Source organism: Lepus europaeus, chromosome 14 (genome assembly GCF_033115175.1).
Source record: "Lepus europaeus isolate LE1 chromosome 14, mLepTim1.pri, whole genome shotgun sequence".
Lineage (NCBI taxonomy): Eukaryota > Metazoa > Chordata > Mammalia > Lagomorpha > Leporidae > Lepus > Lepus europaeus.
Window position 1 is genome coordinate 24179746 of NC_084840.1, and position 23125 is coordinate 24202870.

The following is a 23125-nucleotide window of genomic DNA, read 5'->3' on the forward strand; positions in this document are numbered from 1 at the left end:
GTACCAGTGAAAGTACATTGTTTTGGGGTCGGCACTGTGGTGTAGCGGGTAAAGCCACCGCCACCTGCAGTGCCGGCATCCCATGTGGACTCCGGCTCGAGTCCTGGCTGCTCTACTTCTGATCCAGCTCTCTGCTATGGCCTGGGAAAGTAGTAGAAGATGGCTCAAGTCCTTGGGCCCCTGTATCCACATGGGAGACCCAAAAGAAGCTCCTGGCTCCTGGCTTTGGATCAGCCCAGTTCTGGCCATTGCAGCCATTTGGGGAGTGAACCAGTGAATGGAAGACCTCTCTCTCTCTGCCTTTCAAATAAATAAATAAATAAATTTTTTTAAAGTACATTGTTTCAAAAGATGGAGTTGGTTCTCATGAGGAAAAATTAATATTTTTTAAAATTAATTAATTTATTTGAAAGAATGAGAGAGAGAGAGAGAGATCGATCTATCTTCCATCTGATGGTTCACTCTGCAAATAGCTACAACAGCCAGGGTGGGGCCAGGTGGAAGCTAGGAGCCAGGGACTCCATCAGGGTCTCCCACGTGGGTGGCAGGAGCCCAAGTACATGAATTCATCAGCTGCTGCCTTCCCAGGCACATTAGCAGGGAACTGGATGAGAAGTAGAACAGCTGGATCTGGAACTGGTGCTCCCAAATGGGATGCTGGGATCGCACGTGGCAGCTCAATCCACTCTGTCACAACCCTGGCCCCCAAAATTAATATTTACAAGTGATTGGTCCTGAGTGGGACTAAGGCATGGGGAGAGAAGGTTCACTGTTATTTGTTATCACTCTTTTCATGCCATGTGCCTTTTTAAAATAAGATGTATTCTATTTATCTGAAAGGCAGAGGGGCAAAGAATCTTCCATCCTTTGGTTCACTCTCCAAATGGCCACGATAATCAGAGCACTGAGTCTCCTACATAGGTACAGGGGCCCAAGCACTCGGGCCATCCTCTGCTGCCTTCTCAGGCACCTTAGCAGGGAGCTAGATGGGAAGCAGAGCACTGGGACAGGAACCAGCACTCACACAGGGGATGCCAATGTCGTCACAGGAGGCAGCTAATGTCGCTGTGCCACAATACCGGCCCCAGCCACGTGAGTTTTAAAACCCTCCATGTGTGTTATATGGATAAGTTTAAAAATCAATGTCTTTCTTTTTAAAAAAGGAAATGGTTCCTTCATAACACAGCCGACTCCAGGATTACATCCTCCCTGCCAGTAATATGTTGATGCTTGGGGCCATTACGTTAAGTCTCAAACAAACCATAACAGCCAGAGTTAATGGATTTACCTAATTGCCTAAGGCAGAAGCTCACCAGTCTGGTTCTCAGCTTACTTCAGATCAGCCAAGGACTGTTGGAGAGAAACAGAGCCCGAAAGCATTTAAAGCAGCATAAGCAGACTGCATGCAGGGCTACTAAGGTAAGGAGGGACTTCAGCCTAGAACCGGGCTGGATCCCGAATGCAGCAGGAACAAGGGAGACTTCACAGCCAAAGAGCAGGGTGCTGATTGGTGGATGGAAAATCACTAAGAGGAAACAGGGAGGAGGGGGAGGGGGCTGGAGCTGCTGTGGCTGAACTGACCCAGCAGGCTTCCTGCCCAGGATGGAGGGGATCTGACATCACCTGAGGGTTGAGGGTTGGTGGGGTAGGGAGGTGGTGAAGGACTAGGCAACCAGTTAGACAGCCAGGATGATATGTGCCCACGATGGGGAATCGTGCTACACTGACTTAGCAGGGCTCTTTGCTAAAGCTGGATTTTACAAAGACATGCACAGATGGGCCTAGAAGGTTTAGAAGCCTGACTCAAATTTAGCCAAGCAAAGAATCTTTGTCAGGAGCTTTGTAAAAGCACACATTTCCTGCATCTAATCCTGGATGCCTCTGACTCAATAGGCTTTGGTGGGGTCTGAGGATCTGCCCTTAGCTCCCCAGGTGATTCTGGGAGGTTCTGGAACCACTGGACCAGAGCAGAACTGGTGAGCGTGTGCAGGGGGTCTGGGCCGTCAGGTGGTGTGTTTTCACTGCTTCTGTGTATACATCAGTATAAAGGCGTCTCTCCTCCCTCCCTCTTTCATCCTCTCTTAACCATAAATCCCCCTGAACTACTGAAAACATTGCCAGAAATTAAGTCTGTGGTTTTAAATCTGCAGTCTGAGCTTTCTCTCCCTGCCCTGGGGCTCCCTCTCCTGGCAGAAGCCTGTTAAAGCTTTTAGCAATCTAAACAGAAACTAGCACTAGGTTTGTTCCCTTTGGAACAAACTGTTCCCATCAGAGAGAAAATGGAAAACTTAACCTGGGAAAGACAGCAAGACGTTCTTGCCTTAAAGGGGTGAATGTACGGAGACTAGGAGGGAGCAGGATGATGCCCAAATGAGAGGCGCACGTTGTGGTCAAGAGACGGGAGGGCTAAGTGGGGAAGCAACATCCATCTGCCTTCCATGATTGAAGGAGGGAAGCCGGGTAGGCCAACAGGCATGCCGAGTTTGGAAGCAGAGGGCAAGGGTCCAGTGTCCAACCTCACCAGTTGCAGAATCAGACTGTAAATCATGTCCCCTGGTGATTCTGTCTTCCAGCTCCGTTGAGTCTTTCCCACAAGCTTTTCCAGAATGCTCAGCCATGGCGCAGAGGAAATGGTCAAGGGCATTTGAGTGAAAGACTGACTCCTTCCTATGCTCAGATTCCAAACCCTCCATCAGCTGTGCATGCCTCTCAAGGCCCACACTCAGCACTGTCTCCTCCTCCACGATCCTGGCCTTCCTGCTTATGCTCCCTCTCAACCACCGTCATGGACCTCCTCTTGTCACTCACCACACTCCTGCCCTCTGCCCTCCCACTGAGCCCTGCCCTGCAGGTGTTCCCTGTTCCCTTAGGTCCTTCTGCTCCCAGTTCTCCAGCATTCTCCTTCGCTGGGTCTCCTCTTCGGCTTGACTCTTAAACATTCATGGAATAGTCCCCTCTTAGCCTCAACCCCTCCTTAGTGGTCTTCTCTAGACTTATGGTTTCAACTTTAATCCAGGTGATTTAATTCTCCTGAGCCTATACCTCTAGCCTGGACCTTTTTCTGAGCTCCAAACACCTACCGAGCACCTGGTGTGGGTGTATCAGAATCACTCCATCCACTAGCACTCAAAACTTGCTCACCAGCACCTACCAAGTGCCAATCACTGTGGTAGCATTGAAGACTCATAGGCAACCCAGGCCTCTGCCCTCGCTGAGCTCTGTCTAAGGGAAACATGGACAGATGTGCACTGGAAATAAAAAGTGACAAGTGCTATGGTAAGAGAAAAGTCCGGTGTTGGGGAGCACCTGCCTCTCCAAGGGTACACGGGCAGGCTGCTCTGTAGCTGTGATGTTGCAGGGTGAGAAGGTGCTGCGGGGAAACAGAGGAGAGGTTCCTGGAGAAGGATTTCAAAAGCCATGAAGGACTTGTAAAGCTAAATAGGGAGCTTGCACTTTATCTGAAGAACCCGGGGAGATGATGGGTTGTCACGTGAAGAAGAACTGGGTGTCCTAGAGCCCGAAGGGAGCCTGAGTGTTGGCAGTACCCGTGCCTCAAGTTGGGTGGTGGGCCCACAACGCTTTCACTGGATTCTTAAGCTTCATGAATTACTTATGCTTTCATATATTCCTTTGTGCATACCAAACCCTTTGCAGTTCTTTTCAAAACTAAATATGTAAATGGATTAGAGAAGGTGAGACGGTCAGAGAGAGGAGTGAGGAGTTTGCTCAAGCAGAAAACAGTGTGGTCTGAGTTGGGAGAGTCCCCATGAGGGTGCGGGTTGGGAGATGGTTCTGGAGATATTTCGGAGGTAGAATTAACTAGATTTCGTGACCGATGGCACAGGAGGATATGGAGAGGGAGATGTAAAGCAGGACTCCAAGGGTTCTAGATTATATGTGGAATGGATAGCAAAGCCACTGACTGAAACAGAGATCTCTAGGAGATTGTGGGTAAAAATACAAAGAATACAAAGCTGTTGGGAAATAGTTTGACAGTTCTTAACAAGTCAAAGATAAATTTAACATACAGCCCAGCAATGCCACTCCTGGGTGTATCCCTGAGATACATAAAAAAGTGTCCACACAAACTTTGACACCATGTACATAGCAGCACTGGTCATAATGGGCAAAAAGTGGAAAATCCCAAAGATCCATGAGCCGGTGAATGAATGAACAGAAGGTGGTGTATCTGTCCAGTGGAGTGTGGTTTGACAATAAAACGGAGCAAAGTGCTGATCTGTGGCACACTGTGTGTGAACCTCAAAACGTCATGCTAAGTGAAAAGAGACAAACACAAAGGAGCACATAGTTTGTGCTTCTGCTAATATGAAAAGTCCAGAAGATGAAAGAACATAGCTACAGACAGTGGGTTATTGATGGTCTGGGGCTGAGGCTGGGGAGAGAGAATGACTGAAAATGGACACAAATCAGTCTTTTTAGATTAACAGAAATGTTCTAAAATTGCACTATGGTACTGCTTTCCTAGCCGCCAATTTACTAAAATTTGTGGATCTGTACTTCACAATGAGGTAACTCCTGGTATATAAACTGTACTAAATACAGCTGTTAAAAGTTATCAGGTCAGGCCGGCGCCGTGGATTAACAGGCTAATCCTCCGCCTTGCAGCGCCGGCACACCGGGTTCTAGTCCCGGTCGGGGCACCGGATTCTGTCCCGGTTGCCCCTCTTCCAGGCCAGCTCTCTGCTATGGCCCGGGAAGGCAGTGGAGGATGGCCCAAGTGCTTGGGCCCTGCACCCCATGGGAGACCAGGAGAAGCACCTGGCTCCTGGCTTCGGATCAGCGAGATGCGCCGGCCGCAGCGGCCATTGGAAGGTGAACCAACGGCAAAAAGGAAGACCTTTCTCTCTGTCTCTCGCTCACTCTCCACTCTGCCTGTCCAAAAAAAAAAAAAGTTATCAGGTCAGTGTCGGGATGCTGAGGCTTTCAAAAGGAGGGCTTGAGTAAGCAGGTGGTTGTACTGTACTACCTGATGCTTAGGATGAAATGCTGCGCAAAAGACAGACATTTGTAAGACTCATCAAAGTAAAGAAGGTAACTGAAGCCGTGAGAGTGAGGGAAATTACTCAGGGGAACTAGAAGGAGGAGGAGAAAAGAGGAAAAGGGAACAGAAGCCAACACAGAATACCAGAAGGAATCAGAGAAGTAGGGAAGAAACCCAGTGAATGTGAAACCAAGGGAGGGAGGGGTACAAGTGGCAGGGGCTACCGAGAGGTCGGGTAAGTATGAGCAGAACAAAGAGGAGAAGCCACAGTGGGGAGATCCAGGTAGGTGTCCAGTAGCCCAGGAACATTGCTGGGCATAGCTCTTGGGGCACAAGCCTCTGGGGATAAGGCCACTCCCAGCATGGCACACATGGGAGTGAAGGGTTGGTGGAGAGAAGACAGAGGGATTGATGACCCTGTGGAGCACAGATGATCCAGAACTTTCTACATAAGGCAATGGGGTAGGAGGGCCAGCGGGCAGGCAACTTTCTGAGAAGGGGTGAATAGGCCAAAGTGTGGCAGCCTCGTGATGGGAACTTAACGGCCAGGACAACAGATCCCAGCAGCACTCAAAGCCCTTGCAGGCGTGGCTCCTGCTTCCTTCCCAGGATTGCTTCTCACCACGTAAGGGTACCCCGTGAGAGTCAGGGATCCCGCCATATGGAGCTGTTTCCAGTTTCCCAAACATGTCACTCTCTTTCACACCTCCTTCTATCTTCTCACACAGCTTCCTCTGCATGGAAGGTTTTTGCAAACCAACAACAGTCCCCTCCCCCTGCTGGAAACCAGCACACACTCCTGGATCCGACTCGGTGCTGGCTCCTCCCCTTCTCCTTTGCCTGGGGCATTCAATGCAGATCAAGGTTAACCTCTTCTGGGAAGCCTTTTCCAGATTTAGCAAACAGAAACATAGAACGCCCAGTTACATTTGAACTCCACACAGGGAATGGACCACGTCCTTTGTGCACCCTCACTGTAGACATCCAGGGCTCTGGTAGCCCTGAACATTTTGGCTGTTTCTTTAGGCATCAGAGGGCTGCATTGGCTGTTCCATTCACAGTACCTGGCACATGGAAAATACCTGACTACATGTTGGCAGAGGAGTCCTCCACTCAGCCACCAGGTGCTTTGTCCCCTTTTCCTCTTCTCCTCCTTAGCCCTGTGGGGGACCATCTGTGGCCAGACTGCTGGACTACCTCGTGGTACAGGGAGATATGAAAGCTATCAGTGGCCATGGCCCTGGAGGCTCCATACCTACAGCACAGTTTCTCAGTGTTCCCAAAGTGCTACGGCTTCTCTAAGCTTATTCAAAAAAGCACAGGACACCCGGTTACATCTGAATTCCAGATAAATAATGAATAATGTTTTAGTCCAAATATGTTCTTTGTAGCTGTTGAGATATAGAGAGATGGGAAGATGGGTGTATGGAGACATAGGTAGACAGAGGATAGGTGATTGACAGAAAGATCTAGTGATCCTTAGAAAAGCGTTTCTTGGGCTGGTGTTGTGGCACAGCAGGTTAAGCCATGGCTTGCAGCATCCCATATCAGAGCAGTTTGAGTCCTGGTTGCTCTGCTTTTGATCCAGCTCCCGCACCTGGGGAGTCATCAGATGATAGCCCGAGTACTTGGGCTCCTGCCATCCACATGAGAGACTTGGATGGAGTTCCAGGCCCCTGGCTTCAGCCTGGGCCAGATCTGGCTGTTGATGACATCTGGGGAGTGAACAAGCAGATGAAAGAGATCTCTCTCTCTCCCCCCAAATAAACAAATCTTTAAAATAAATAAGTAATTTTTTTAGTATTTGCTGTTTATCTGAAATTCAAATTTAACTGGGCACTCTATATTTCTGTTTGCTAAATCTGGCAACCCTAGCGGACAGTGATTCGCTTCTGCTGGAGCTGCTGGCACCTTAAGAACATCCCCCACCCCAGGCTGCTACAACACCTTGATGTGCTTCCTGCAAGTCGGGGCTGACCAGCCAAGAAAAAGCAGCAGATGGGGCGGAGCTGTGCGGTGGCTGTGCTGGAGTCAGTCCTCTCCATTTTTATTTTTTTCAGTTTTGTGTTTGTTTTTAAAAGGCACAGAGAGAGAGAGAGAGAGACAGAGAGACAGAAACAGAGACAGAGATTGAGATTATGGGGCTCTCCATGGCTGCTCTCTTGTACTACTGGAGCTCCACCAAGCATTCCAGGGAGTAACTTTTTCAGCTGTGTGTCCCCCTGGGCTCAGATGGGAGTTCATAGGAGCTGGATCAGCAGAATAATCTGAAAAAACTGGAACTATACCTCATCTAGCATTGTCTGTACCCTGCCCTCACTGAGGGAATGGATCAGACCAAGAGGCCCTTGGCTCACCCACACATGTGGATTCCAAGGAGACTCCCCTACCAGTGCCCTGAGCACTGACCACATCTGTCAGATGGGGACAGGACAGCACAGGGGCCAGTGTGTCCCATCAAAACCATATTTGTCCGCCTCCACCAGAAGTTCCATGGGACAGAAAATAGGAGTGAATTTGTCCATTGATAGTAGCATCAGGCAGAAAGATTGACAAATGAGAACATCTCCCACTCCCTAGATAAATGGGGGGAAGGAGAAAAGGGAGGAGGTGGAGGGAGTCCATTATTTGATAAAATTATATAAAAGGATGGTTGTTTCTATAGCAAGGAATAGATCTTGACAGGTGTGACACAGACTTACAGAAGGAATTACTAATGAATAAGTATGTCCATTGCAATTGTTGAGATATAGATAGATGGGCAGGTGGGTATAGAGAGAGATAGGCAGACGGATGACAGATACATAGATCTAGTGATCCTTAGAAAAGCATGTCTTGGCTGGCGCCGCGGCTCACTAGGCTAATCCTCCGCCTGCAGCACTGGCACCCCAGGTTCTAGTCCCAGTTGGGGCGCCAGATTCTGTCCCGGTTGCTCCTCTTCCAGTCCAGCTCTCTGCTGTGTTCCGGGAGGGCAGTGGAGGATGGCCCAAGTGCTTGGGCCCTGCACCTGCATGGGACCAGGAGGAAGCTCCTGGCTTCTGGCTTCAGATCAGCACAGCACACTCGCCGTCGTGGCCATTTGGGGGGTGAACCAACGGAAGGAAGACCTTTCTCTGTCTCTCTGTCTCTCTCTCTCTCACTGTCTAACTCTGCCTGTCAAAAAAAAGATTGCTTTCCCCACCTTCCAATTCCGAAAAAAAAAAAGCATTTCTTGGGCTGGCGTTGTGGCACAGCAGGTTAAGCCATGGCTTGCAGCATCCCATATCAGAGCAGTTTGAGTCCTGGCTGCTCTGCTTCTGATCCAGCTCCCATGCATGGGGAGTCAGCAGATGATAGCCCGAGTACTTGGGCTCCTGCCACCCACGTGGGAGACCTGAATGGAGACTTAGGAGTTCCCCAAATCAGGTCTGAAGAGCTGGGGCTTGGAGTGGGATGGAGAATGTTCTGAATTCTAACATAGTGGTAAGATGCCTCCCAGCTTCAATGTCTCGGTGTTACTCTCCCAGCTAGGCAGCACCTCGGAACACTGGGCATTCACTCCCCTTTCCTCCTCTGAAGTCTGCCCACTGTGGCCCCAGCAAGATTCAATTTCATTTTTTTTTTTAAAGATTTACTTATTTATTTGAGAGGCAGAGTTACAGATGGAGAGTCTTCTATCTGCTGGTTTACTCCCCAAATGGCTCCAACATCTGGAGCTGGGCCGATCTGAAGCCAGGAGCCAGAAGCTTCTTCCAGGTTTCCCATGTGGGTGCAGGGCCCTAAGCACTTAGGTCATCCTCTACTGCTTTCCCAGGCCATCAGCAGAGAGCTGGATTGGAAGTGGAGTAGCCGGGATTTGAAATGGCAGTCAAATGAGATGCTAGTGTGCTAGTGGAGGCTTAACCCACTATGCCACAGCAACAACCCCAAGATTCGTTTTCAAAAGTAAGAGGTACTTTCTTAGCACCTCAACAGTCATGAAAGGCTCTACAGCTACCACTGTGGAAAGGACTGGTGTTCCTTTCGTAATCTACGTTTTATGCCAAATGTCCATCCAGCGGCTCCTCCTCCCATGCTGGCCATCTGTCAGCTGTCCAGATCTGGCCCAGGGCTCACGAGCCCTCCTGCTACACCCCCTCTGCTCTTCTTGTTGCTTGCTCCTCACTCCATTTATCCACATAGAAAAGGTGAGATGAGGGTGAATTCCCAGCTGGGGCTCTGACAAGCATCTCCAGCTGTGACAAGCCCCTGTCTTAGACCCCGGCTGTGAGGGGCAGAGCACACCGCTAGCTGGTATCCTTGCTAAGGGGGCAGGGAAAGGGCTTTCACCAGATGGGGAAATCTGACTCAAAACAAGGTGAAACAACTGCACTTCCTCTTTGTTTTTATTTATTTCTTTATTTTTAATTTGTTGAGAGCCCCAGGAGAAAGACACAGGGGATGGGACTAACGTTCAGACCAAGATGCTGAATCCCAGTGATTTTCCTGGATTAAATCGGGCTCCAGGAAGACGGCAATTTTCTCATTGCTGCGGCATCTCAGAAACACTAAAATAGCCAACGTTTATTGAATAGCTGTTTTGGAGCAAGACTAGGGGGAGTGGAGAGAGACGAAGATGAAAAAGACATAATCCATGTTCTCTAGGAGCTTACAGGCTAATGAGAGGACCAGTCATGTAAATATGCACATTGGACTTGGTGTCTATTACATAATGCAGTCTAAGGGTGGTCCCCGTGGGTCCCCAAGCCCCTCTTGGGTATGCAGAAGGCCAAAACTATTTTCATAATCATATTAACACATTATTTGACTTTTCCAGAGGCTACAATATACATGATCATGTATCACTCTGACTGCTAGTGGAGTGTATGCTTCTGTACCCTCAAGTTTAAAAACATCCTGTCTTCCTTTCTAGTGTATCAATATCAACATTAAAGTCAAAAGGTAAAAGGTACACACTCAGGCTTTTTGAGGTTCTCATTTTGAAGGCTGTAGAGAGGTCCTGAGACCAAAACGTTTGAGCACCACTAAGACTTCACCTATCATCCTCTGTTACACAGCTAATCCCAGGAAAATCACTTTTTCGGATGATTTTACTCTGCCTTATTTTCTAGCATGATAGCTATTTTGTGTCTTTGGATTTAAGGATGCCTTTTGAGGCTGTGCGACATTGGACTTGGCTTGTTAAGCAACTCAACTGTCGGCAATCATTGTTGTTTGTTTCATGGTCTACTTCCCTGCAGTTTACCTGACTCATTGTTATTTAAGCTTTCTTTAGATTTATGTTTTCTGTAGTGGGTTTTAAAGTTCTTTATTTATTTTTGTCAGACAATAAACTTCGCTAGTCTGTCCATCTTTCCATCATTACAGCCTCATAATATTTTAAAGTGACATTTCATTGCTTCCTATAATTTTACTGCTAATCGTACAGTATTATGAAAATAAACCTTACACTTTCTTCCCTCAAGGGATGAAAATAGAGTCTAGTCTGTAATGAATCTTGGTAGCAGAAAGTCCTTTGTAAAATTATGCAAATACGCCCTGCAGTTCTGATGGTATGAAATCCAATTTGCACTTGGATTTTATCTTTTTCTATTTTTGTCCTCCGTGAACCTTGAGCTCTATCTGCCCCTTGCCTGTTCTCAAATCTCCATTGTTTTCTGGAAGTGAACTTCACAGCTGTGGGCCTTTGTTGACAAAATGTTTCAGCTCCTCTGGGTCTTAAATTACTTTCTCTTTCTCTGAAGTGAACACTCACCAAATGTTTCCAAATACTGTATGTGGGGTTTTAACTCCCTTTCTCTTAACCTTGTATAAATTCCAGTACTAGTCGGCACACCCAACCCTGAGCCTCCTTCAAAAAACTGATACTTATTATCATATTTAGATTTCTTCCCCCCAACCCCACTGGTTACTTGTGGAAGTCAGGATTTGCTTTGAGATGGCATAGTTTTCATGATTTGGTTGGTTGGCTTTACACTGAAAAGCTTAACAATGGTTAAACCCTCTTCTTGCTATGGTTGATTCGTGCTGTGGTTAGTCATGCCAAGGCGGGTATTTCTATATTTCCATGATAACAAATTCTAAATTGCTAGGAACTCCTTCACCCTGGCTCTTTTATTGTACTGAATCTATTTTTAGCTGAGATGTGGGCGCCCCAGGCTAGTTTCACTTCAACAGCGAAATTTCTTTTTCTTCCCTGCCAGGTATCCTCTTCCTCCCATCCTCTCCATGTTTCTTGTTCCTCTACAGCATTTACAAGACCCAGTTTAGTAGCTTAGTGCCTTTTTTTTTTTTTTTTTTGGCACTCATTATTTCTTCTTTATTCTCTGTGAAAGTAATAAGTGTACGTTTCGTTGCACTTGCCTGAGAGTCTTGAACTGGTCTTGGGTTTCCCGCCATCTGCGTTCTGGCTGCCTTGCAATTTCCCTTTGATGTTGTAATAGTTTTTCACTGAACTTGAGTTTGGGGCTTACATGGCTTGTTTGCTTTTATTTTTTTCCGAAATGTGCACATTTTTTTCTTGAGCTTATTTTGCTGTTTTGTGCTGTTATTTTTAATTGCTTCCGACTGGGGGGTGGGGCTGAGAGTGAGATTTGGCTTGGATTTGGTTCTCTTCGCTGTTACTCACATTTCCCCCAGAAGCCCCACACACACTCCTCTCTCTCTCTCTCTCTCTCTCTCTGCCTTTGACAAACTATTTTTGAAAGGCCATTGATCCCTAGCGTAAATGGTGTTAAGAGGAAGATGGGCTCCGGGTAGGGATTCTCAGGAATTCAGTCCTGCACACTCATGAGCTTGGCCATCTGGAAGTCTCCTCTTGCTCAATGAAATGGAGTAAACATTGTCCATTATGAAATCCACCACGCAGACTGCCAGGGACGAATGGGATCCCACCCAAAGCCAATCGCTGCTCTGACAGGGAAATTGGCTAGCACTGCCTGAGACTACTCCAGCCTCCCCCGTCCCTGATGTCACAATTCAGAGGCTGCTGCTTGCCTAGGAGGTTGTAGAAAGCTCTGTAGGTTCTCTCTGTGTGTCCTACAGGGTTCTTCAGGCCAGGTCCCCGTCTGATGGCTTTTATGAAAAAATACCTCCTCCCCCTTCTGGGGCTCTTCTTGGCCTACTACTACTATTCTGCAAATGAGGAGTTCAGACCAGGTAAGCACCAATGTGTCTCATTTTGGAGGACTAGGTTAGAAAGCACTGGGGTGCTGGAGTGCTCCTGGAGACCAAGATCAAGGTTCTTGGTCCCTAAATTTGCTGAAAAACAAAAGGGACCGTGAGGTGGGCTATATCTGTGTGTCCTCCAGCCACAGGCTGCGGTCCGGAGGGATGTGGGGAGGGGCAATCATGCAGCCACAAGCTGGCTAAATAAGCCATGCTGGATTTGGCACTGTTCATGGAAAGCAATTTCAAATCTTCTACCCAACACTGAGGGTAATATCCAAATTCACAACTCAGCCAGATCATCAGGCTCAACGGAGAGCCTGAAAAGTGGGAGGCAGCAGTGGACTCTGGAGTGGATGACCAAGCAGAAGCCAGGGGGAATTCCTGGCATCCCTGAGATTCTCATTACTTCCTAATCAATGGAGCAAAATCAGACGAGCCCAGAAATATCTGGAACACTCCGTTTCAGCTGAACCATGACCTTGCTGGCTTGGTCCTATCATCTCCGTGTGTGGAAGTTTACAGGGATGACAGCAGTGAGCCTTGGTTTTGGGCAACCAGGCCAAACCTCCTCTTCCGAGCATGTTTATCAAAGACTCAAACTGCTTTTTGGTGATTTGCGCAGTGTGAGATGGACTGATCTGGCCTTGTCCCCGTTGGTGCTGGAAGTGGAGACAGGGCTGTCTGTTGCAGAGAGGGAGAGGGAATGTTGCTGTCACGCTGGCTCTGGTCCTCACTTCCTCTTGGGGTTCCCCAGAGATGCTCCAGGGAAAGAAAGTGATTGTCACAGGGGCCAGCAAAGGAATCGGAAAAGAGATCGCTTTTCATCTGGCGAAGATGGGAGCCCATGTGGTGGTGACAGCGAGATCAAAAGAAACTCTGCAGGAGGTGAGGGTTCTGTGCCTACAAATACATGCTACCCTCATATGCCCAGATGTGTTCTGTACACACTCACCTACGCACACACACAGAAGCTAGCAATTCCACATGTAGATGCACAATTAACTGTGTACTCTCATTGCAGTTTCCAACACCCGAACTTCCACAAAAATATAAAAACTATATTCATAAGCATTCACATGCATATAAATGCTATTTGGCCACAGAGTTTTTGAGCTACATGAATGTGCTCATAGACAAGTCTATTCGTTCCCATTTTATACATGGAAACACAGATATATAGAGATGTATTCAGATATGAAAATTTTAGCACCTTCTCATGAACATGTATTCTTACACCCATGCAGACTCTCAGGTACATGCCTGCTCACAAACTCACAAACACAAAGATGTACAGGCACTTGGAAACCTAGAACTACCCACGCGGAAGCCAGCACTCGTACCCACGATGCACTCAGGAGCAAGTCTTCTCAGAACCCTGTGAGTGTAATCGAGCACTGTATCTAGAATTGCTCACATACACAGACACACACATGTCTACACACCTCATGTCTTATTGAAACAAGACTATAAGCAACCTTTCCTCTAAGGCCTCATTACTTCAGAGACTGTCCCCTCAAAAGTCTACACCCAAGAATGACACCATTTCTGCTATGTCCCTGCAGGTGGTGGCCCACTGCCTGAAGCTGGGAGCAGCCTCAGCACACTACATTGCTGGCACCATGGAGGACATGACCTTTGCAGAACAATTCGTTGCCAAAGCAGGAAAGCTCATGGGTGAGGCTGCTTCCCCCTCCTTGTCCTCTGCACTTTGCCTTCCAGGTCACCAGAGCGTTTTGAGGAAGGGAAAATGGAAGGTATTGAGCCCAGATGGTTTGTCTCAACACAGCCATCTCTTGCAGGGGGACTAGACATGCTCATTCTCAACCACATCACCAACGCTTCTTTGACGTTTTTTAATAACGATATTCACCACGTGCGCAAGAGCATGGAGGTCAACTTCCTGAGTTACGTGGTCCTGAGCGTAGCCGCCTTGCCCATGCTGAAGCAGAGCAATGGAAGCATTGTGGTCGTGTCCTCGCTAGCTGGTGAGTGGGACAGGACCAGTGTGGAAAGTAAGGGGTAGGGGGAGAAGCCAGCAATGGTGCTAAGCTCTGTCGGGAACATGAATTTTTATCAGTTTCCAAGCAGAAAAGTAGCACGAAACAAATGCAAGGTTGAAATGCTCATAGTGATGTTAAGCTACAGCTGATTAACAGCTTGCCCAGCGATGTGGACAGGCAGGTACACTAATAAGATACTAGGGTCTGTAAGCTCAATGGGGGGGCCCGTGTGCTGAGTAAAAGAGACACTGTTAAGAACCATAAAAAATGAGGGATTAACTGAGGAAGTTGGGTAAGAAAATTCCTGAAAGTAATAGACACATAACATTAGTTCAGAATGCCCACCGGAGGCCTGGTGGTTTGTGATCTACAGATGGGAAATCAAAGGAACATCAAGAGGCAGTTGGAGGAATGGCCTGTCCTGATCCTAAGGGAGAGACTTGGAAACAATGGATAAAAAAGATTCTGGTTGTTCTATGACCAAGAGCCATAAGTTGGTGAAGTTGGTTGATGCAAAGGTAGAAGTGAGATGTGATAAACTTTAATAACCTACAGGTATCTGGTACATGGGCTAAGGCAGGGCAAAATGAGCAATAAGAAGAATAGATTAACAGACTTGCCAATACTACAAACGTAGTTCCTGGCAATGTAAACAGAAACCACCTAGAAAACTCGGCAAAGCGTTAAGTCCCTCACAAACGCTAGTTCTCATTGAAACTAGCAACACTATCTATGTTGTAAAGAGCTCCCCTTTCCAGCCCAGGAAAGGCCTGTGTAGCGATTGGATAAAGGGGCAGTGTCTGTGCTACCCGCCAGAGTGATTGATATGCATTCCTGTGCTTCCCAGACAACACAGCCTCCCCGCCCTCCCCAGACAGAAGGAGGGGAGTGCTTCCAGATGCATACTGAGTGCGAGGGTGCTGGGCCCATCCCCAGTCCATCGCAGGGCACTGGCCAAAGCCCTCCTATCAGTTACGGTGTAGGTGACTTTAACAAGTCAGTTGACTCTATTCCACATTCGATCTAGGCAAAGGATGTCTTTCACCTTTCGTGGGCGAATTTGGCTTTCTATGATGCACTCAAAATCTAAATGTACTGGGAAGGAAAAAGAATTTCTTAGAAGCCCCAGGGTATGCTGAAATTGCGATGACCTCTGTTTCCACATATTTCCACACCTATAGAACGACACTTAATCACTTCCACAGACCCTGGAAGGTGGGACTGTAGTTGGATCCCTAGTGTCTACTGTCTGTATTGCCAACGAGTTAAACCTTTTTGCTTTGAAGCATGCTTGTAGACTTGCAGAGTACAGGCACACTGCCTTCTCTCCCTAACTAAAGAATATTCTCTGTACTAGGATATTATTATTATTATTGACAGGCAGAGTTAGACAGTGAGAGAGACAGAGAGAAAGGTCTTCCTTCCATTGGATCACCCCCCAAATGGCTGCTACGGCCGGCGCACTGCGCAGATCCGAAGCCAGGAGTCAGATGCTTCCTCCTGGTCTCCCATGAGGGTGCAGGGCCCAAGCACTTGGGCCATCCTCCACTGCCTTCCCGGGCCACAGCAGAGAGCTGGACTGGAAGAGGAGCAACCGGGACAGAATCCGGCGCCCCAACCGGGACTAGAACCCGGTGTGCCGGCGCTGCAGGTGGAGGATTAGCCTAGTGAGCCGAGGCACTGGCGGATATTCTCTTTTAAGCAGTCAGTAAACAGATCCATTATTTCTTGCTCTTTAATATGTGAGTTCTACAAACATAGGATGTGAACATAAAATTGGTCCTAGGGTCAGCCAAAGAGTACTAGAATGGCATTTTTCTGTTTGTTTTTGTTTTTTCCCAGAGCAACTGTTTATTTAATGAGTACAAATTTCATAAGTACAACTTTAGGAATATAGTGATTCTTCCCATCATACTAGAATGGCGTTTTAATTATTTGGGAACGCATTAAGTTGTTTATTGAGTCACAGCGACAACCACTTGTTTTTTTTACCCAGTGGAGTTGAAGGTATGGCATTCCATGGAAATCTTATACCTTTTATATGTTAAAGGCTTAGCTACTTCTTTAGCATTAACATGGACAGAAGGGTTGCTTCTGGAACACTCTTTGCAGTTTGCAACCATCCACCATGCAACACCTTTTTGGGCACCTATGGATCAAGTTTCTTATACATGTGATATCCAGTTACACTGATTAGCCTCCTTTCCTCCCACCACATACTGGTTTGGATAAAAGTTTAGCTGCTATATATATATATATATATATATATATATATATATATATATATATAAAAGAGCCAAATTTACAAGGCTTACACAAATATAGATTTCTTTCTCTCTTTTGAACTAGCCTGGGGTAGACAGTCCTGGGTCCCCACAGGCTGCCCAGGTATCCTCCCATCTCAGAAGCCCTGTCTTCATCTGCACATGCCCAGTGGCTCACTCTTGCCTGAAATTCTAGCTGGAGAAAATGAGGAAAGAATGCAACCTGGGGTTTGTCTGCTTCTCTTCCACCACTGCTGGTGGCAACAGTAAATTATATTCAAAGTAGACATGTGTCCACCTGAAACCCAGGGGCCTATTCGTATAAAAGACATTGATATGGGTACACAACAAGTGATCTCTCCCACATTACCCTTGCCAAGAAACATGTAAGACCGGAGGAGGCATGCGCTCCAGGACACCCATGTACCCCCCACACACACATGCATACCCCAGACCCACTCTCTCTCTCTCACATTCAAGGTCATCGTGAAAACTAATCCCATTCCATTCTGTGGGTACAGGGGACTATGGGGTAGAAAAAAGGAGGGAAAGAGAATGTCTAGTTGGTATTTGTGAAGCAAATTGAAACAGAGACATTAATACTTGAATTTGACTGCAAATAAAATCACTGGATTGGGCAGAGAACATTTGAAAACATCCGGAAAAAGTTTGTCTGCCATTAGTCAAAATGGGTCATCTTAGGTTCAATTCTAGAAAAGTAAAGTTGCTTCCCCCGGCAAGCCCCTTGGCTTTGCAGACCCCCCACCCCCACCCAACTGTGGCGTGTCCCATCAGTTACATGCTGGACAGCCAGAGCAGAGCCCACGGTCCTCTTCTCCACCCCTGCCCTGGACCCCTGGGAGGAACCTGGGACAAGTCCTCTCCTCACCCTGTTCCTTCCTCCTCTCAAGATCTGAGCTTTTCAGGACCTCCACCTCCTCCCTCCTGAGCCAGGTCAGTGCCTCTGCTTTGCCTTTACCTACTGCCTTGTAAACCAAGGTTCTTCCAGAAGTTCTCATTCCTCCCTGGATCTTTCTTTGGTTTCACTGGTGATCCCAACGCTACAAATACCAGCAATAACACAAATGCTAAACACACTAGAGAAACGTAAGTGAGGAGATAATAATTCTTCTGTTTTAAGGACAGTGAAAGGCATGGTTTAAGGTGGAATCAGACATAGTAAAAGTTTGGGTTTCTTTCTCCAAAATGAAAGTACAGCAAAAGTAATGAGGCACCTTGCCAATGACCTCTGCACCCACGGGCCTCTCTCTGGGAGCTCCCTAAGTATCTCCAGTTACCCTATTCACTTTTCTCCAAGGAAATCTTCAAAAGATCAACTTTCAACATACCTTTTTCTGTCTTATTCAAATGGATTCTTTTTCTGGTTTACTCATTTGCAGCATCATCTCATACCACTTTTTAAAACAGAAATATGCAGAGTTTTGGGCATACTATGTTGACTTAGCCAGGGGCCAATATCTCATAAGACAGTGCTTTTGTGGGAAAACTCAAACCAACAAATGAAGTCACTTTGTTGGGAGTGAAACTATTTGTCGTTTGAGGGCTGCCTGTGTGGTCTAAACCTGTTTCAAGAATTCAACATTACAAAAAGGGGGAAAAAATCAGGTTTTTCAACTATGCGTATCCACAATGTTTTGTTGTAGAAGGAATACACAGCTGTTGGCCTCATCTCCGCTCTCAGCTCTGGCATACCCACTCCTTCCCAAGGGGAGGGCCAAGTCCTCATGTAAGGGTATGCTGTGAGGCACAGAGCAGTGATGTGTTCTAGGATGAGTACGAGCCCCAGATTCAGTGTGCAAAGGGGCAATTCGTCCTTCAAGCCAGTCATTCTGAGTGTTCTAAGAGGCGTCTTTAACCCTTAATTACATCAGAAATAGATTTCAGGTTTCCTTTTATGCAAGAGGATTTATGCATGAGAATACAGGAAGTCTCCAAAAAGCTCATGAGAATGTGTATTAGGAAAAAGCTATGCATGGATCTCTCAATTGCTTTGGTATCAAAATTAATCTACCTTTTACTTCCATTTTTTCATGAACTTTCAGCAGTTCCCTCATATAAGGGATGGAGGGTAGGAATGGCCGCAGGGTTGGATGGATCCTGGGGCAAGGGCAGAAGTGTGCAGGGGTGAGGGAGGTGTGCATGAATCACCTTTAGGACCTGGAAGAGCGCCAAAAAGGAACTCAGAGTAAGAATCAACAACAAAGCAATAAAAATTCAAGGATCCAGGGTGGCCTAAATTTGAGAGACAGTTTTTGGGAAAAATCTGAAGAAAGAATTGAGGATGAAACTGCTGAATTTATCTAGTTCAATGCTGTATCTACCCTAAAAGGCGTTAGGAGATCTTGGCAGGAGGGGGTAGGGTGGGGATAGAGACAATTTAATGCAGGGTGAGAACCATGTAGTACTATCCATGACAATTATTGCTCCACATTTTCCTGTTGAGAGTAGTCAAGGCTATCAGGCCAGGGATTTCATTCAAGCCCACTCTGGGTAAAACAGCAAGGGTCTATCATCTTGTGTGTCCTTAACCTCACCCACCAGAGTCTGAGGAGGCTTAAACCTGTGCACTTCATCTGTAAATATACAAACAGAAAACCAGGTGTTAAGAAAAGATGATAAATGTATACTCTGGTTTCTCTTCAGATCGTATAAATCTTTCGCCTTTTACTCAGCACCTTTCTTAGCTCCTCTAATAATGACTCTGTCCTTTGTTCTAGACCCTGTCTAGCGCACTTGGGCCTCATTCCTTTGTAATCATAACCTCTACTCTACCACCAATGGCTCTACTCCCAATCTGTGTGTACTGATGGTCCTCTTCCCCACTTAATGCTGTATAATTGTTCAAACCTGGTAAATGCCACTCTTAGGATCACTGGTTACTATCCTCACTCTGTCTTTTATGACCTTGTCTAAATATGATCAGAGTCGGCAAACTTGGAAGGCTTCCATAGCCTTGGCAACTCATGACGACAGCCTAGGGTGGTTACTGGTGCCATAAACTAGAGTGTCAATTTGTTGGGTCAACAACAGGAGCCACTGTGCACTTGCTCCTCATGTGGGATCTCTGTCCTTAATGTGCTGTACATTTTGATTTAATGCTATAACTAGTACTCAAACAGTATGTTTCACTTTGTGTTTCTATGTGGGTGCAAACTGTTGAAATCTTTATACTAAATTGATCTTCTGTATATAAAGAGAATTGAAAATGAATCTTGATATGAATGGAAGGGGAGAGGGAGCGGGAGAGGGGAGGGTTGCAGGTGGGAGGGAAGTTATGGGAGGGGGAAGCCATTGTAATCCATAAGCTGTACACTGGAAATTTATATTCATTAAATAAAAGTTAAAAAAAAAAAAGAAAAGATGATAAATGTACCTGAATTAGATTCAATCTAGGTGCCATGTTCAGGTTTCAAATTTGTCTCTAGAATCTCTGAACAACAGAAAAAGAACAGGAGCAGCATATTATATAGAGAACATTATCTGCACAAGCAAGAAGCATAGCAAAAGGCAAATTATTTCTGAAGCAAATTTCTCATAATGGAACAAGCCCCCTACAATCTTTTTGTGTTTATGATATAAAAGTTCTACACAACACAAATTGGAAAATATAAAACTGCAAATAAAAACAGCCCACGGTCCTATAATCTAGATATAATCCTGCTAGCATTTTGTGAATTTCTACCCAGATATATGGGTTTAAGTATAGATATAGTAAATTAATTATTTCCCACTGCCAGTCATTTATATTACTTCCAATGTTTTGCTATATTAAAAATCCTACAAATACATGTTCTTTTTTTTTTAATTTTTTTTTTTTTGACAGGCAGAGTGGACAGTGAGAGAGACAGAGAGAAAGATCTTCCTTTTGCCATTGGTTCACCCTCCAGTGGCCGCCACAGCCAGCGCATCGCGCTGATCCGAAGCCAGGAGCCAGGTGTTTCTCCTGGTCTCTCATGCGGGTGCAGGGCCCAAGGACTTGGGCCATCCTCCACTGCACTCTCGGGCCATAGCAAAGAGCTGGCCTGGAAGAGGGGCAACCAGGACAGAATCCGGCGTGCCGGCGCCGCAAGGCGGAGGATTAGCCTATTGAGCCTCGGCGCCGGCCAAATACATGTTCTTTTTTATATATATGCATAAACTTTATTTCTCAACACAAACTCCACCAAGTTCAAGATGCTTTTTTTTAAAAAAAAATTTAATAAATATAAATTTCCAAAGTACAGTTTATGGATTACAATGGCTTCCCCCCCACACAACCTACCCCCCGCACTCCTCCTATCTCCCACTCCCTCTCCCCTTCCATTAGCATCAAGATTCATTTTCAGTTATCTTTATATACAGAAGATCAATTTAGTATAAATTAAGTAAAGATTTCAACAGTTTGCACCCACACCAAAACACAAAGTGTAAAATATTGTTTCAGTACTAGCTATAGCATTAATTCACATTGTACAACACATTAAGGACAGAGATCCTACATGAGGAGAAAGTACACAGTGACTCCTGTTGTTGACTTAGCAGATTGACACTCTTGTTTATGGTGTCAGTAATCACCCTAGGCTCTTGTCATGAGTTGCCAAGGCTATGGAAGGCATTTTGAGTTCGCCGACTCCAATCTTACTTAGACAAGGTCATAGTCAAAGTGGAAGTTTTCTCCTCCCTTCAGAGAAAGGTACCTCCTTCTTTGATGGCCTGTTCTTTCCACTGGGATCTCACTCACAGAGATCTTTCATTTAGGTCCTTAGGTTTTTTTTTGTTTTTTGTTTTTTGTTTTTTTTGCCAGAGTGACTTGGCTTTCCATGCCTAAAATACTCTCATGGGCTCTGCAGCCAGATCTGAATGCCTTAAGGGCTGATTCTGAGGCCAGAGTGCTGTTTGGGACATCTGCCATTCTATGAGTCTGCTGTGTATCCCGCTTCCCATGTTGGATCGTTCTCTCCTCTTTTTATTCTATCAGTTAGTATTAGCAGACACTAGTCTTGTTTATGTGATCCCTTTGACTCTTAGACCTATTAGTATGATCAATTGTGAACTGAAATTGATCACTTGGACTAGTGAGATGGCATTGGTACATGCAACCTTGATGGGATTGTATTGGAATCCCCTCCCACTCTTATATTTAACAGGGATCACTTTTCAGTTAAATTTAAACACCTAAGAATAATTGTGTGTTAATTACAGAGTTCAACCAATAGTATTAAGTAGAACAAAAAAAAGGGATAAAGTATTAAGTTGTTCATCAACAGTCAGGACAAGGCCTGATCAAGTCACTGTTTCTCATAGTGTCCATTTGACTTCAACAGGTTTCCTTTCTGGTGCTTGGTCAGTTGTCACTGATCAGAGGGAACATAGGATATTTGTCCCTTTGGGACTGGCTTAATTCACTCAGCATGATATGTTCTAGATTCCTCCATTTTGTTGCAAATGACTGGGTTTCATTGTTTTTAACTGCTGTATAGTATTCTACAGAGTACATGCCCCATAATCTCTTTATCCAGTCTATTGTTGATGGGCATTTGGGTTGATTCCAGGTCTTAGCTATTGTGAATTGAGCTGCAATAAACATTAATGTGCAGACGGCTTTTTTGTTTGCCAATTTAATTTCCTTTGGGTAAATTCCAATGAGTGGGATGGCTGGGTTGTATGGTAGGGTTATATTCGGGTTTCTGAGGAATCTCCAGACTGACTTCCATAGTGGCTTAACCAGTTTGCATTCGCACCAACAGTGGGTTAGTGTCCCTTTTTCCCCACATCCTCGCCAGCATCTGTTGTTGGTAGATTTCTGGATGTGAACCATTCTCACCAGGGTGAGGTGAAACCTCATTGTGGTTTTGATTTGCATTTCCCTGATTGCTAGTGATCTTGAACATTTTTTCATGTGTCTGTTGGCCATTTGGATTTCCTCTTTGAAAAATGTCTATTGAGGTCCTTGGCCCATCTCTTAAGTGGGTTGCTTGTTTTGATGTTGTGGAGTTTCTTGATCTCTTTGTAGATTCTGTTTATGAACCCTCTATCTGCTGCATAGTTTGCAAATATTTTTCCCATTCTGTTGGTTGCCTCTTCACTTTTCTTACTGTTTCTTTTGCAGAACAGAAACTTCTCAATTTGATGCAATCCCAATTGTGAATTTTGGCTTTGACTTCCTGTGCTTCTGGGGTCTTTTCCAAGAAGTCTTTGCCGGTACCTATATCTTGCAGGGTTTCCCCAATGTTCTCTAATAATTTGATGGTGTCGGGTCGTAGATTTAGAAATAATAAACTTGAACAAGTGAGTCCTAAATATATTCATCCATTCAAAAAGTATTTATTGAGGGTCCACACTGAACCAGGTACTATTGCAGATGACAAGTTTATACTATGAGCCCAAACACCCATGGCAAAGTGCCTGTCATAGAGCCCACATTCCAGTGCAAGTCAACTTGTTACTACTGCACTATGTAGAGTCAGGAAAAGACTGGAAGCAACTCAATGTCCATCCCTAGGGTCAGAGTCCTAAATTATAGTGAAACATGGTGTACATTTCTAAACATAATGCCTACAAAAATCATGTTTAAATGAAAAAGAATTCATATTGTGTAGTATGAGATCCATAGTGTTTAATGAAAGAGGCTTTTACCTTTCATTTAGTATGCTTCTGAACTGCTCAGAGTAATCTTTTCAAAAGTAAAGTGAGGGGCTGGTGCAGTGGCA

General features: G+C 45.7%; 1 protein-coding gene across 1 annotated transcript in view; it reads left to right on the top strand.

Moving 5' to 3' along the window:
• The window catches only part of HSD11B1 (hydroxysteroid 11-beta dehydrogenase 1), a 48070-nt gene that overhangs the window by 5413 nt on the left and 19532 nt on the right, over positions 1-23125 (top strand). Inside the window, exons 2-5 of the mRNA XM_062211305.1 lie at positions 12026-12139; positions 12906-13036; positions 13714-13825; positions 13951-14136. Coding sequence (XP_062067289.1) covers positions 12052-12139; positions 12906-13036; positions 13714-13825; positions 13951-14136 — 517 coding nt within the window. The 5' untranslated portion in view covers positions 12026-12051. The remainder of the gene's footprint in view (positions 1-12025; positions 12140-12905; positions 13037-13713; positions 13826-13950; positions 14137-23125) is intronic.